At 48.9% G+C, this 15888-nt stretch overlaps 1 protein-coding gene across 1 annotated transcript in view; it reads left to right on the top strand.

The window, feature by feature from the left end:
- The first annotated feature begins 14009 nt into the window (after positions 1–14009).
- VSX2 (visual system homeobox 2) overlaps positions 14010–15888 on the top strand; it is a 40240-nt gene continuing 38361 nt past the window's right edge. The window contains exons 1-2 of the mRNA XM_074998802.1: positions 14010–14442; positions 15531–15615. Coding sequence (XP_074854903.1) covers positions 14010–14442; positions 15531–15615 — 518 coding nt within the window. The remainder of the gene's footprint in view (positions 14443–15530; positions 15616–15888) is intronic.

Below are 15888 nucleotides of genomic sequence, written 5' to 3'. Positions count from 1 at the left end.
CATCTGCACTGCCCTAGGGCCAACCACGCAAGATCGAATTTGCTGTTACTCCTTGGCTGTGTCTACACGTGCCCCAAACTTCGAAATGGCCATGCAAATGGCCATTTCGAAGTTTACTAATGAAGCGCTGAAATGCATATTCAGCGCTTCATTAGCATGCGGGCGGCAGCCGCGCTTCGAAATTGATGCGCCTTGCTGCCGCGCGGCGCGTCCAGACGGGGCTCCTTTTCGAAAGGACGCCGCCTGCTTCGAAGTCCCCTTATTCCAATGAGCTCATGGGAATAAGGGGACTTCGAAGTAGGCGGCATCCTTTCGAAAAGGAGCCCCGTCTGGACGCGCCGCGCGGCGGCAAGGAGCATCAATTTCGAAGCGCGGCTGCCGCCCCCATGCTAATGAAGCGCTGAATATGCATTTCAGCGCTTCATTAGTAAACTTCGAAATGGCCATTTGCATGGCCATTTCGAAGTTTGGGGCACGTGTAGACATAGCCCTTGTGTGCAAAAGTCAGCCTTAGGAGCCCTCAAAGTTAACAGAATGGATTCTGTAATGTGGACTAATTGCTTGGAAATTCAACCTAAGTCACCTAAATTTGACCTAACCTCCTAGTATAGACCAAGACTGCATGTTTTCTGTGACGAACATGGATTCTGGAGCAAAAGATGACAGCCTCCAAAAACTGTGATGTTCTTCAAACTGCCATACGTACTCTGTTTTGATCACTGGTTCTCACCTTCAGTAGAAGGCATCTATCTTCTCAGTGATAATATGCTAAGTATTCTTTGGGCCCTTTTTGGACGCATAGCATCTCATTGATTGTCTAGCTAGCAACAATAACCAGAAATGCTTACTTTCACCTTAGGCTTCCCAGGAGCACATGCTCTGGCCTGCGGAATTCAGGTTGCATCTTGGTGATCAGTTTTTTTCTACTCATGTTACAATGGAACAGTGAGGTGGCAAAAATGTGGATAATAACATTGTTTAGGTTTGTGAGGGAAAGACGGTGAAGAACTCTCGCAAATTCTGACAGAGGTAAGTGACTGGGCAGCCCAGTGAAAGCCTCTTCTTGGTGTGGAAAAATACTCAGAAACACAAACAGTGTGGGTGGATAACGAATTGCTTAGAACATATTCTAACAGCTTTGGTTGACCTCAGTCCCCATATGCCCTTAAAAGGGATGGGCCACCCTGTTGCAGAATGGTGTGGAACAGTAATTTGAGTTCTTCTAGTTACTGTATCTTACACTGCAAGAAAAGGGGGGCAGTCAATTAAATTGAGACAACAAATTTAATACATTGAAGGAAGAATTATATTACATAATGGATACTTAACCAGTGGAACTCGTTGCCACAAGATACCACTGATGCCGAGAGCTAGGCAGGATCCAAAAAGGGATCAGACATTTGTATGGCTAATGTGATCATTGATAGTTACATTAAACGGCATAAATCCTTCTAAAGGCTTATGCTCACGTCTTCAGTTACAAGACGTCCAATACAGGTCTGTCTACAGTGGGGCAATTTTCTAAATGATCTTTAAAAAGGTTTGGTTTAACTGATTTTTAAACACTCTTTTGTAGTGTAAATCTGGCTTTAGGTGGTTTGAAGTGTTCTGGTTTGTGTTCACTCAGTCAGGGCAGGTGTGCTACAAAGGAAAGTCGAATTAAGGTACACAATTCCAGCTAGCTTAACTAGGTAGCTAGAGTTGACGTACCTTAATTTGGACATCTGCTAAGGGGAGGTCGATGGGAGTTTGTGATATGGTTGACTTCCCTTACCCCTAAGGGGGGTGCAGGAGTATTGCAGTCAACAGGGGCGTGCTGTTAGTTCAATTTTGCGCATCCCCACTAGGCACACTAAATCAAACTCCAGAAGACTGACCACGGCAGGGTCGATCTTCTCTGTAGTGAAGACGTACCCAAAGTTTCCAGACTGCTTGAAACTGGTTTAATAAAAATCAGCAGCCTTCGACCAACTAAAACTCACCTATGCTATGGTTCTAAATAGTTTTAAAATCAGATTGAAATTAACTGGCTTCAAAACAAATTAGAAAATTTCCCTAGCACAAACAGGTTAATGTCTCTTGCCATATTGGCAGCATATGCTGTGAGACTGTCTTGCACCGTTCTCTGACTCAATAGTATAAGCCTCTGTCAGAGGCAAGACACTGTAGTAATGAAGCACTGTTCTGAAGAGGGACACCAACCCCTTAGTTCATAACAGTTGAAGTGCTTTTATCTGTTTAGGAAGCAGCTAATATGAAAATGTGTATATGGGAACCAGCAACCCCCAGAGTCTACTTCTTACCATTCAGCAGCAACGGCACAGAAAAGACATCTACTTCCTACTCTTGAGCATGAGAGATTCTTTATATTGTCTCAGGCCCCAAGCCTGAAAGGGCCGTTGCCATAAGCTATGTTTCACCTGTTGCCCAATACCTGCCACAGAGGAGACCTAAGCAGAGGAAATATTTTATCAATAGCTCCCCATTGCTTCAGCTAATCCCAAGCAGAGGATGCTCCATCCAAAGAATATGGAGATGTTCTACCCCAGGAGATGAGGAGAAAGAAGGATGTTTCTGCATGTGTAACAATCACCAGGTGCATGGGAAAAAAAGGAGACTCAGCACCTGATGGTGAATAGTGGAGAAGCAGAGCAAAATTCACTCTACTGATGTCAATGACAAAACGCCCATTGACTTCAGTGAAGCCAGGATTTGACACTCCAGTTTAATGGATGTAAGTGGAAACTGGACGGATGATTCTCAATAGATAAAATAATCAGTACTAGTCAGTACTTCTCTAGTTCCTTATTAAACACTGTGCTGAAATGAAACAACCTTTATAACCCTACTTGTGAGGTGGTCAAGTATAACAACTGACCATCAACTGCTAATAGGGAACAATCTGAAATGTATGTAAAAATGTTATATTCCATTACGCTTCTTGTATCCTGTGTATCCCACTGTATAGTTACAAAAATCAATAAAATGCTATTTAAAGAAAAAATATATCCAAGGGAACAGTTCAGTTATCCAAGGCCTAACAAGAAATCTCATAAGTATGTGTTTGAAAAGCATTACACACAAAGAACACCACAAGATCCATAGACTCAAAGATTTTGAGGCCAGAACTGACCATCTAGATTGACTGCCAACACAGTACAACACAGGCCTCACCCAGTAATTTCTGCATTAAGCCTATAGCTTGTATGTAATGTACGTAAAGCTAGAGCGTATTTTTTAAAAAGACATCCAGGCTTGACAAAAAGACTTTAGATGATGGAAAATCACTCTGCCCCGAAATAGATGTTACAATGAGTGATTACAATCATGCTTACATGGTGTATAACCCTTTTTTGTATGAATCTGTCAAGCTTCAGTTTCCAATGGATTGATCTCAGGTAACAGTGTACTGTATTTATTGATACAGAAGGTATTTGTTCTTGACCCAGTAATCCTATTATAGCCTACACTGATATGTAACAATACCCCATCCTGAATAATAATGATCACACCAACAGGTTTATTTTGTCTAGTGTCTTTCATATAAGAAGGATCCTAAATGCATCACAGCATAATGGATGTTTTGAATTGGAGAGGCAGAACCCACAAAGAATGGGGAGATGATATAGTAGATTGGTGTGGAGCTAGTCTACAGAAACTAAGCCACTCTGTACTGGACAGGTAAAGATAGAAGGAAATAGGGAGAGAAGCATCAGACACCAACAGGCGCGGAGCCCATGGTTGTTTTGATGATGGAATGCATCAGCTAATTAAATGAGGGAGGAGTTAAAATAAAAGTGAAGCATGAGAGAGTTGAAGAGTTTGAAGCAACATGGGAAAAATTTCACATGAAATTTGAAAAGAGATGGGTGGTAGATGAGCTGGAAAGATACAGGGGAGCCATTATTTGGAAGAAGCAGCAAAGGGCAAGGCTCTCATGCAAAGAGATGGCATGAAGTCAGAGGAGACTGGTGGTATCGAAGCAGATGGAGGAGCGGAAGTGGAGAGGAACAGCAGGAGAGATGGTCTGTGAGGCTGGCTGGAGCAAATCCACAAGAGGTTTTGTAAACAACGAGTAGGGCAATTTTGAATCAGATGCTGAAATAAATGGGATTGAGTGGGAATTGCACTGGGGGGGAGGGTGCTCTAGTCCTGTTTCTTCACAAGTGTGGGGGAATGGTGACCACTCTGTGCACACTGGACAACTGGGACTTCAGATATCAACAGCTGAGAACACTGTTAGCAAGAGGAGGTGAAGGCAGAGAGGGAGCCAAGGTAATAGAGTGCGTGGCCGGTACTGTGGATGGATAAGTGGGTTTGCTGACACAAAACCTGTAGGAGAAGAAAGCAAGTTCAGAGTCAGGACACTGCTCAAGTTAGAGATAGAAGAGGCAAATCATAGAAATGCAGGGCTGGTACAGTTTTCAACAGGTCACTTGGGTCAGCCCTTTATGCTAAGGCAGGATCAAGGGAACATAGACCCTTCCAGGGTGTTTTTCTAACATGGTCTTACAAGCCTCCAATGAGGGGGAGATTCCACAGCCTTCCTTGGAATCCTTTTCCACTGCTTAACTATCCTTGTAGCTAGAAAGTGTTTCTTAATAGCTAACCTAAATCTCCCTTGTTGCAGATTAAGCTGCTTATTATTCTTCTGTCTTCAATGGATATGGAGAATAATAGATCAGTGTGCTCTTTGCACCAACCCTTAGCATACTTGACGACTAGTATCAGGTCCCCTTTCAGTCTTCTCTTATGCTCGATTTTCTAAACTTCTCCTCAGATGTAAGGTACACAAAACTCTTTACTATTTCTCTTGCTGTCCTCTGGACCCTCTCCAATTTGTCCCCCTCTTAAAGTGTTTTGACCAGAATGAGACACACCACTCCAGCTGAGGCCTCCCAAGTGCTGAGTAGAGTGGAACAACTACTTCTTGCTTTTTACATTCGATACACCTGTTAATACACCCTAGAAGAATATTTGCCTTTTTCACCACTGTCACATTGTTGGCTCAATTTGTGATCTCCTATAATCATCAAATCCTCTTCTGGAGTATGCTGCCTAGCCAGTTATTCCTCATTTTAGAGCTGAGCATTTTATTTTTACTTCTTAAGGGTAGTAATTTGCCCGTCTTTATTTGATTGCATCTGGTTGATTTCACACCAGTTCTGCAATATAACAAGCTTCGTTTGAACTCTAATCATGTCTTCCGAAGTACTTGCATCTGCTCTGCTTGGAGTCATCTGCAAATTTTATAAGCATTCTTTCTACTCCATTAGCCTAGTCATTAATGAAAAAGTTGAATAATACCAGACCCAAGACAGATCCCAGGTGGAATCCCACTGGGTACGGTCCTCCTAGTCTGACAGTGACTCATCAATAGTTACTGTTTGAGTACAGTTTTTCAACAAGGTGTGCAACCAATTTATAGTAGTTTCATTTAGACCACCTTTCCCTATTTTACTTAGGAAAGTGTCATGCTGGATTGTGTCAAATGTCTTACTAGAACTCGTGCCATAATTACATCTACTGCTTCCCTTTACTCCAGGAGGCCAGTAGCCCTGTCAGAGAAGGAAATTAGGTTGGTTTGTTGTTATTTATTACAATAATTCCATATTGGCTATTACTTATCACCATATTATTTTCTGGGTGCTCACAAACTGGTTACTTACTAAATTGTTCCACTATATTTCCCAGGTATCAAAGTCATACTTACTGGTCTATGATACCTCAGGACTCATTGCTCCCCTTTTTAAATATGGTACTATGTGTGTCCATCTCCAGTCCTTCGGGGCCTCAAACTTCCTTCATGAGTTCTCAAAAATAATTGTTAACAGTTCAGAGTTTGCTTCAGCTAGTTGCTTAAGTACACTAGGATGAACTTCATCAGATCCTGCATACTTGAATAAAGCTAATTTATATTCTTGAAACTGTTCTTTTGCCTCTTCTGCCTTGTGTTCCTTGCCCCTAGTTGTTAATATAATTTGTGTTAAGCATCTGTTCATAATTAACCTTTTATGGGAAGAGTGAAACCAAATGTGCATGAAACATCTCAGTCTTGTTATTCTTGATATTGTTTATTAATAGCTTGCCTTCCCTGATGAGGAGTGGACCTCCTTTCTCCTTTGTCTTCCTCTTGATTCTAATGTATTTATAGAACATCTTCTTATTGCTTTGTATGTGCCTTTCTAGGTGTAACTCATTTTGTGTCTGAGCCTTTCTGATTTTGTCCCTACGTGCTTGATATTTGATACACATCCTTAGCATTTTGTTCATGTTTCTACTATTTGTCTGATTCCTTTTTGATTATCAAGTCACTGAAGAGCTCCTGACACAGTTTTTTTGGCCTCTTATGTTCCTACATTTTCTTCACATGAGAATAGTTTGTTGTTGAGCTGTAACTGTATCTCTCAGAAACTGCAGTTCTCCAGAACTCCTTTTCTCCTTAATTTTCTTCCGATTGGACTTTACCTAACCTTTCTCTGAGTTTGTTAAAGTCTGCTTTTCTGAAGTCAATTATCTGTGTTTTACTGTCCTCATTTCTTTCTTTAGAATCATGAAAATCGTCATTTCATGATCACTTTTACCCAAGTTGCTTTCCTCCTTCAGATTGGCAATCAATTCCTTACTTTTAGTTCGAATCAAGTTTCCTGGTTATTTCCCCCATTCTTTTGAGATCAGAAGTTGTCTCCAGTACATTCCAAGAATTTACTGAACAATTTGTGTTGTGTTACTTTTCCAATGGATATCTGGATAGTGAAAAGTTTTCAGTTGCTACCAGGTTTTGTATTTTGGATATTTCTGTTGCTTATCCTAGAAATGCCTCATCTACCTCCTCCTCATTGTGAAATGGAAGATCTGAGTCTGGGAAGCTCAAAGAGATGGCAGTAGACCTGAGTGGGGTGCCTTTTCCTAGGAAAAACACCTGTGTCTTTGAGACATTCAGCTGGAGGAAGTTGAGAAGAAGCCAAAGGTCCACTTGGTCAGGAGAGGGTAAAAGGATGAATCACAGGAAGTGTCAAAAATGAACAACAAGAGTCCTCAGCACAGAAATGATGGCTCAATAAAAGCCAGAGAGAAATTGATGAGGTAGGTAATTTGGCAGATGGTTCCGAACTGAGCTTTGTGGATCTCTACAGAAGAGGTGATCTTAGCACAATGTAGGTGTCACCACGAGAGAAGTACAAAGGGTATGATGGGAGGGAGCCAAAGTTGTTTTCGTAATTATGGAGGTAAGGTGAGGAAACTGGGGAGTTCCAAAACTATCTAAGGAGAAATAGGAAAGAAGAGAAGGAAAGATGGTAATGATATGCTAATGGTAATTACAAAGCTCATGAGATTCAACTTGATGAGAAGATGGGGGGTGAAGTATGTGGGGCAAAGGCAAACGAAAGAAAAAAGAAAAATTTCTATATTGGCATCCCACTTTCTTACTTTGTTCCCTGTAGTTCCTCATCTACTGAGATTGGAGGAAGATGAGAATGAAAAATCTCTGGCCCATATTTCCAGGAGCTTGAAACTACCAGATAGTGTTCTCATGGGGCAATTTATCTACCAAGGCATTTGTTTACCATCCACCTGCATAGCCCAGGGATTTTGTTGCTGGGCTAAATGAGTGTCTTTGTCATTGTGTTTTTACAATGATCTCACTTGCATTCGCAGTGGGGTTTGAACCAAGCCTTTCAATGCTCAGCCCAGGCATGTGTTACTTGGACTAATAAAGTGATTTGTCTACACAGCAGCTGTTGGAGATCAGTCACTTGAGCGGGGGATAAAGATCCATATACTCTGTGAGTGTGGGAAATCTACAGAGGGAAACCTCAAAACTGTTAGTTCTTGGCTTCTGAAAATGCCAAATTAATAATTATATTTTCCAGAGAGCTTTCAGGCACTGTGGCACCCTTGGGCTTTACCCAGGCCATGAGTGGATCTCTTCTGAGGTTTGGGTGTGAGCCAGGGAGGTATGTACTAGCCAATAAAGAGCCTTTGAGGCCTTCTGGCGGGAGCACCCACACCTTGATTTCCCCCCCACCCCCCATGCCTTAGTAGTGTCCCTGGCAAGAGGCTCTCCTGAGTCAGTTCACGGCTTGGCATTTTGGGGATTAATTCCCAGTCAATGTTCAGAGAAAGCTCAGGAAAGCCCAATCAGCTAAGAGCTAATTAAGTGCAGATGAGCCCATTTAGCCTGAATACCTTAGGAGAGGAAACGTGTAACCTCAGAAGGAAGAAAGCCTGAATTGGATGGTGATTGCTCAAGGCCAGCCATAGGCAAACAGAAATGACCTGTATTGGTTTGTTCTTTTTGTTCTATATGTTTGCAAGACTGGATAGACAGAATGGAATTACAGATCCATGTCCATCTGGACTAACAGCCTCCTGCAGTGAAGCCTTGTTCAGAAAGGTGGATTCTGTTTTCAAAGAAGAGCTACACAATGAATTGTTGCTTTCTTCCTCTCTCTTTTGCTGTTCTGCCCTTGGTTCTGTCTTGTACCCATGGGGCGTTCATGGTCACATGGGTGGTTGGTGTAGTTGGAGATCAAAGCAACCCAAATACAATCCAGAGTTCCAACAAGAGAGGACGTGTGTAGGTGTGGCTGTGTTTTGTCTCCAGAGTCTTCTGTACCTGACACACTTCCAGGAGAAACTGAGAATAAGCTAATCTATCAGGATGGAGATCTTGAAAGCTTAGGAGAGATCTCTGGCAACTGGCTGTCCTCAGCCACTGAATTTATGCCTGTTACAGATAAAATCTTGCTGGATCTGCCTATGGGTGACAGTTGAACCCAGTATCAGAGAGGTAGCCTTGTTAGTCTGTATCTTCGAGAACAACAAGAAGTCCTGTGGCACCTTAGAGACTAACAAATATTTTTGGAGCATGAGCTTTCGTGGGCAAAAAGCTGCTTCAAAATGAAGTGGCAGGGAAGGAGCCTTGCATGCTCAGAAAACCCAGGTGGATGTGGTTTATGGAAGGGTTATAGCACAGGCTCTGTTAATTTGTTATAGACATAGCAAAGAACTGGGCAGTGGAAGAGATCAGACTGGTGAAGTCTTGTGCACATGCTGTCATCTTCCTATTCCATTATTTATTACATAGTAATTTGTGCTGCTATGTGAGTCCAATATGGCTTTCCAGATGCCTTTTTCTACAACTCCTCAGAAAACACCATAATTGTTAGGAACTGACAATGTATCTGTGATTTGAGCAGCTAAATTGCTAATAATAAACATCATTTGGACACATTCTTCCTTGAAGGGTCAACATTTAAATGATGCAAACAACTTCTTCCATCATTATCTGCATTACTGTCAGCTGTGGGTTGTTCCAGATGGGGGACTTGAAGAATGCATGCTCCAAACATTTGCAGTGTTGCCAGAGGTGTTGCCAACAGACATCCAAACACATTGAATCTGTGGAGCACCTCTTAGCACCTGTTGACAGCAGGGCTACTCTAGAACCTCTACCTGCAGATAAAAGTTGTCCTCCTCTGATAGAACCCTAAGGGAAGTTCAAAGGTGCAAATGTATCTTACTGAGGGTGAGTTTCTTCCTGAAGACATACAGAGGTCCTAAGGGTGCCTAGATCCAACTCCAGTTACATGGGATTTGTCTATGGTCATTGCCTTCATTTTTCCTGAATAACGTGAGCCCAGCAGAAGCATGCCAAAGCTTTAACCTCTGCGAAGAAGCCAGGGGTTGACACTCTGTACCTACCCAACTATCTACTCTGTGTTGGGGAAGGTTGTGGCCAAGTCCCCGGAAGATGCATATTCTTGTGACTCTGTGATGGGCCTCAATAATTGCGGCCAGAGCAGAAAACAGCTCAAGACCCTTTTGCCCAAAAGCATTGGAGGTACTTCAAAGCCTGTTAAAATACAAAGCTTTGAATGACATAGAACCAGTCTAGGTAAAATATTGTTGAGTTGATTTATAGCCTATCTTCTCAGTTCAGATGTTTGGGATTGGAGCTGCTAACAATCCTGTGGCACAGTTCAACGAAGGCAGAGTAGCACATCATCTCTTGGGGCCCATGATGTAGACTCTTGCTCCCTGCATATATGCCAGGAGAGCTGTGGCCTCCTGGGTGAGACACAGGAAGATTTAGTTTCTCTGTTTTATCCCATGCAGTTGGGGTGAGGGCTGGGAGGAATGAGGCACAACATAGTTCTTCTGTTCTTGTTGAAGGATGAGTCCTGACTTTTGGGTTAAAAAGGTTTTTGCCTGTTGAAAAATTGCATTCAGTTCTATTTTCCTAGGCATACAGGAGTCTTTGTGCTTGAGGTAGGGGGTATCCTTTAAATGCAATGTAATCACTAAAAATGTTCTTCCGCCGTGGACTACTCTAATACCTAGTAATCAGAGAATTCCTCCACCTGCTAGAAAAGCCATTCTCAGCCCAAAGTCAATAGCCATTTCCTATTCCAAATGATGAGAATGATAAGATGAAAAATGAGGAGGGGAAGAGAGATGGGCAAATGTGGTACTTCTCTTCAGGAAGAAAAGACTGATCCTGCAGCAAAGTGTTACAGGAAATATCTCAGAGGTCTCAGTTATACATATGGCTATGTCCACACTAGAGGATTTTGTCCGCAAAATGGCTCTTTTGCTGACAAAACCCGTGGAGTGTCCAGATTCCCAAAGCATTCTGTCAACAGGAAGTTGACAGAATGCAACACTTTTGTCAACAGCTGTACCCAGCTTCCCACGAGGAATAATGCTGCTGTCGATAAACATGCAACAGAGGCTGGCCTGGATGTTCCAGGGGGCCCTCTGTCAACAGACAGGGCTTCCAGGACACCAGGCAGGCCTGTCTGCCATGCCTCCGGTTGGCCATTTTGCCAATGGAGCAGCTGGACAGTCCAGTCACTATCTGTTGACAGAGCAGCTCGCTCTTGCGATCTGCTTGGCAGTTTGGCCATGATCTGTTAACAGAAGTTTTGTCGGAAGATATCTTCTGACAAAAACGTCTGTTGACAAATCCCTACCACCTAGACATAGCCTAAGAAGGGGCTGGGCTGCACAGGGGATAGGAGGAGAAAGGCCACTGCCCACATAGCAATGGTGAGCTGTTGTGTCCACCTCGAAAGTGACGGAGGGAGAGGAGCATACTCTGCGCCACCAGCCGCTACACAGCTACAACAGGCACAGCATGTGATCCTCTTAGTGCTGCCCTGAACCTGGGAGGCAGAAGGGGAATTGAGGACTGGCTATGGCCTCACATTCACATCAGGACACTAAGACCTACTGGTAAAGCTGGAAAAACCTCACCACCCTGTGCACTCTGAGGGCTGACTTTGTACAACCAGTTAGCTGCCTTGCTGGCACAGCTGGGAATCCCTTGGAGAGAACTCTGCAGTCAGTGCTGTCAGTTCCTGGTCCCTCTACCTGACAACAGGTGATGCGACCCTGGGGTTCTACTGTCTCCAGTGATTCTTTGTCAGCAGACGGATCGCTGGGTGACCCTGCCTCTGCCAGTGCAACATTAAAGTTCTGCCTCAGAGCTCTACCATGCAGGGGCCAAGATATGCCAGGGACCAGACCAGCCCCAAGACTGGGGAACATAGGTGTGGCTTAGAAGCGCTTTCCCTCCCTGTGTGCAGCTCAGACATGCCAGGAGCTTGCCCTGAGAGTTCAGGCCATCACATTATCACTGTTTTTTCTGTGGGAGTGTTGTGTGGGGTGTTCTGCCCAGTCTGCCACTCTCCCCTGGCCCCACCAGAACATGGATGGTTGGACTTAGCCCTAAACACTGAAGTGTAATGGAACCTTGAGCACTGAGCAGCATCTGAGGGTAGGGTGGGAAAGCTCTGTAAAGCACTAATGCTGGCAGGCAATTGACATCTCTTTTCTTACCTACTGATAACAAAACAGCCTAGCCTTGGACCAGAGGGTGGCCATCGTCGCCCCCTACCATCCAGGGAATCTGGCTGCTCTTTATAAGTCATGGCAATTTCAAGCTGAAAAAGCCAGATTCTGAGTGATGCTTCTTTAGGGGTGGGGTAAAGATGGCTTTAAGATACCTCAGTGTCCACTGAATTCTGGCACTCTGGCTGGGCCAACTTAGAGCAGACCCAAGGCTGTTTGAATTTAGGCCAGTATTAAACAACTCTCTAGAGGCTTCTCTGCTGGCTCAGAAGAGCCAGTTGGCCACATACCCAGGGCAATATAAAAGAAGTGGACAGGAGGGGGCCCAATTGTCTTAATGTCTTAACCTTTGTCCTTTGCTTCTTCATAGAGGTCCCTCTTGCAGATGTTTGGACCTTCTTTTCTACCTGCTATAAACCTCCCTTCCCTTCTCCCCTTAGCTCATGTGTTGTTCCTCTTCAGTGAAAGACACAGGTGGGTTTTTTTTTCCTCTTACGCACTCAAGCTGGGATGCAATTAACTCGAAATCAAGTGTGATCAAATTTTATCTTGATGCGTGTGTGTGTGTGTCTTCCTTCTGTGGTCGAGAATGTTGCACTGAAAAGCTGAATGACCTGACAACTGGGATTCACTAAAACATTTGTTCTGTGACTCTTACGCTGTGGGAAGGAGAGTGCAAAGGAACTTAGCAGGCTTCTTCTCTCCACCCATTCTCTTCTAGTTCAGTGCAATGGGAATCCCACCAACTTCCAATTTCCCTTCAAGGGATTCTTGGGGCAGGAGGGAGAACAGGGTACTACGACTCAGCAGAGAAGGGTGCCATCCACTAACTGTCCACACAGTCTTCTAATGTGGCTGGAAAATTGGGGGTGCTACTGTAGTACTTGAGCAATGTAATAATATTAGCTTGGCATAAACTTCAAGGAGAGGATCATCAGGGTGACAAACAGGTTATAGCAAAGAGGCTGGGGATAAAATATAGGCTTGACAATTAGGAGAGCTTTCCTGAAAGTGAGGATCAGGGCTCCTCTGATGCTCAAGCACCAAGGAGGTGCTCTGCCTGCTGCTCAGGTTCTGGTCCTGAGGTGCCGCAGGCTTAGGAGTTGGGTGGGACTTCCTCTGTCTGCACTTCTTACCTGACTGTGAATCCCAGATGCAATGTACAGTGTGTATCTCTTATGTTCTCCACTTACCTTAGGTCAAGGGACACAACTCAGTTCAGTCCCCAGGTTACCGCCTTTCTATACAAATTGGCTAAATGCTCCATTTTGTAGCTTAAACTATTTACCTCAGAAATAATCATGCAACTAAGAAGGCTAACTATTCTGGGAGGAATCTCACAGCATCTCCAGCATCCTGCATCAATAGCACTTTCTGCCTCTCCCTCGGGGTGGGACATACAGTGCCCTCACACCTGGGCCTTGGCAGGCACTTCAAATTCCAGAGTAAAAAGTTAGGGTTAAAGCATTCCTCAGGCACCAGGATAACCCTTCCTGCCCCTGCCCTGCCCTTCCCCCATCTGTCCTGACAGCTTCCCCACAGCACACCCTCAGAGTGGGCTCAGCAGTGCCCCCACCCCGGGTGTCACATGCTCCTAGGTCCTCTCCTACCCTTTCCCCCTTTAGCACAGGCGTTGAGAAGGTTATGGGGCTGTCCAGCCCCTGCCCCAGGTCTCTCTCAGCAGGGCCTGGCGGGGATTCCTGCCCTTCTCTTGGCTTATTTCACATGCCAGCTGCGCAGCCTGCCCTGGGCAATGCCCACAGCCTGCTGGTCCTCCGGGGCCCACCTGCCAGGCCTCGTCCCCGTTCAGACCTGCCGGCCAGGGGCGTGTGGCACCCGGCACCTGCAGGCCAGAGGCTGGCTGGGGCGGCAGGGCACCTCGCGGACATCACTGATAGCACAGGACTCCTGGTTCCCCCAGGCCGGGCCCCGATCGCCCCCTGGCCGGGCTCCCCCGGACGCCGGCTCCCCCAGGCCGCCTCCCCGCGCTGCCTGCCGGCTTTTTGGAATTCCTAATCGCGTCTGGCCCCTGTGATTGGCTGCTCGGCTCTGACCCCGCTCGGGCTCCGGGCTGGGCGGATAAAAGGGGCCTGAGGCGGGGGCTCCCGAGCATTCCCGGGAGCGGGCACCAGGGACCGGCCGGCAGCAGCATGACGGGCAAAGCGGGGGACGCGCTTGCCCACAGCCTGCCCGCCAAGCCCAAGCCCGACAGCGCGGCCGGGGGGCCTGGGGCCGCGCCCGGGGCCGGGGCCGCCGGCGGGGCCAAGCCGAGCTCCGGGCCCACCCCGCCCCGGTGCACCGGCTTCGGCATCCAGGAGATCCTGGGCTTGAACAAGGAGCCGCCCGCGCACCCCCGGGCGGCCCTGGACTCCCTGCCCGCCGGGCACCTGCTGGCCGCCCGCTCTGTGCTCAGCCCCGCCGGGGTGGGCGGCGTGAGCATGGGGCTCCTGGGGGCGGGCAGCATCCCCGGCTTCTACGCGCAGCCCACCTTCCTGGAGGTGCTCTCCGACCCCCAGAGCGTCCACCTGCAGCCCCTCGCGCGGGCCCCCGGCCCGCTGGACGCCAGCCAGACGGCCAGCTCAGGTAGGCGCCGGCCCCGCGCCCCGGATCGGAGGGGCTGGAGCCCGGGCGCAGAGCAGCCCGGGGTGTCCACCCCACCCGGCTTGCTAAGAACTCGTCCAGGCGCCAGGGGGATGGAGGCGGGGTGGGATCCCCCGGCCGGCGGGTGTTCCACGCGGGGTGGCTGGGCGGGGACCCCCCCGGGGCGCCAGGGCCCCGAAGTCGTTTGCGGGAAATCGGGGCCCCCGCCCGGCGTTTGCTGGACGGCGGGATCCTCCCGGTCGCCTTCCCCGGAGCCGCGGGCCGGCCGGGCGCGCTTCGCCCGCAGCTACCGGGGGGCAGTTGGTACCTATGGAATTAATTCCCCCGGCCGCCCGCCCCTCCGGCCGCCCGGGGAGCACCGGCTCGGCTGTCGGCCCCACCCGGGGCTACGGGGCCGGAGCGGCCGAGCCCACCCAGAGCCTCTCCTATCGAAATGAGGGTCCCGGGGCCCAGCCCCAGTCGCGGCCGGGCGGGGAAGGGGGCCCCCGAGCTGGCGGAACGGGCCCCGGCCGGGGGGAACGAACCACCGCCCCGCGGCCCAGACCGGGAAGCAATCGCGGGCGGCCCCGGGGTCTGCCCGGGCGTGGGCCGGAGCCTGCTGGGGCAGCCGCGGGGTTCGCTCCGCCACCGCCGGAGTCAGCCCCGCCGCTGGGAGCCGGCGCAGCCCGGGCGCGTTCCGCCCCTCCGGGGGGCTGTTTGCCATCCGCCGGGATTGAACCGCAACGAAAGCGGGGCGGGGGATCGGGGCAGCGGCGCCCAGAACCGGCCGCGGGCAGCGGGGCTGGCGGGGAGCAAACGAGCCGGAGCCCAGAGCCAGCCCCCGGACGCCGGCTGCGGAGGGCCGCGCTAGCCCAGCCGGCCCGCGGGCTGCAGCGGCGGGAGCGCAACGAAATCTCCGCCGTCCGGCGGGAAAGCGAAGCCGAACCCCGGCGGGGGGCCAAGGCCCGGCCGGGCCGGCCCCTGGAACCCCCCGCCGGGCAGGGAGAGGGCGCTGGGCGTCTGGGGCCCCTGCGGACGGGGGAGGCGAGTCCCGAGCCCGCCCTCAGGCTGCGCCGCCGCTCTCTCCCCAGACTCCGAGGATGTGTCCTCCAGCGACAGGAAAGTGTCCAAGGCCGCCTTGAACCAGAGCAAGAAGCGGAAGAAGCGACGGCACAGGTAGGCGCGCCGCCCGCCCGGCTCCCCACGGCCTCGGCCGATCCCCCGGCCCCAGCCCGCCCGGCTCCGCGGGGTTACCCGCAACCCGCCGGCCCCACCTCGGCTGGAATCGCGCGGCCTTTCCCCCTGGCAGCCCCCGCGCCCAATTTCCCGCCGAGGGGCATCTGCGTCTGTGCGAGCCGTACCTCCCGCCTGCTGGGCGCCAGCGGCTGCGGGCCTGCACTGCACCCCCGGGGCGGCGTACCGGGCTGGGGAGACCTGCTGTAGCGCGGG

Source organism: Carettochelys insculpta, chromosome 6 (genome assembly GCF_033958435.1).
Source record: "Carettochelys insculpta isolate YL-2023 chromosome 6, ASM3395843v1, whole genome shotgun sequence".
In the NCBI taxonomy this organism is placed as follows: Eukaryota; Metazoa; Chordata; order Testudines; family Carettochelyidae; genus Carettochelys; species Carettochelys insculpta.
The sequence above is the reverse complement of the archived record's forward strand: the minus strand, read 5'-3'. Positions and strand labels throughout refer to the sequence as shown.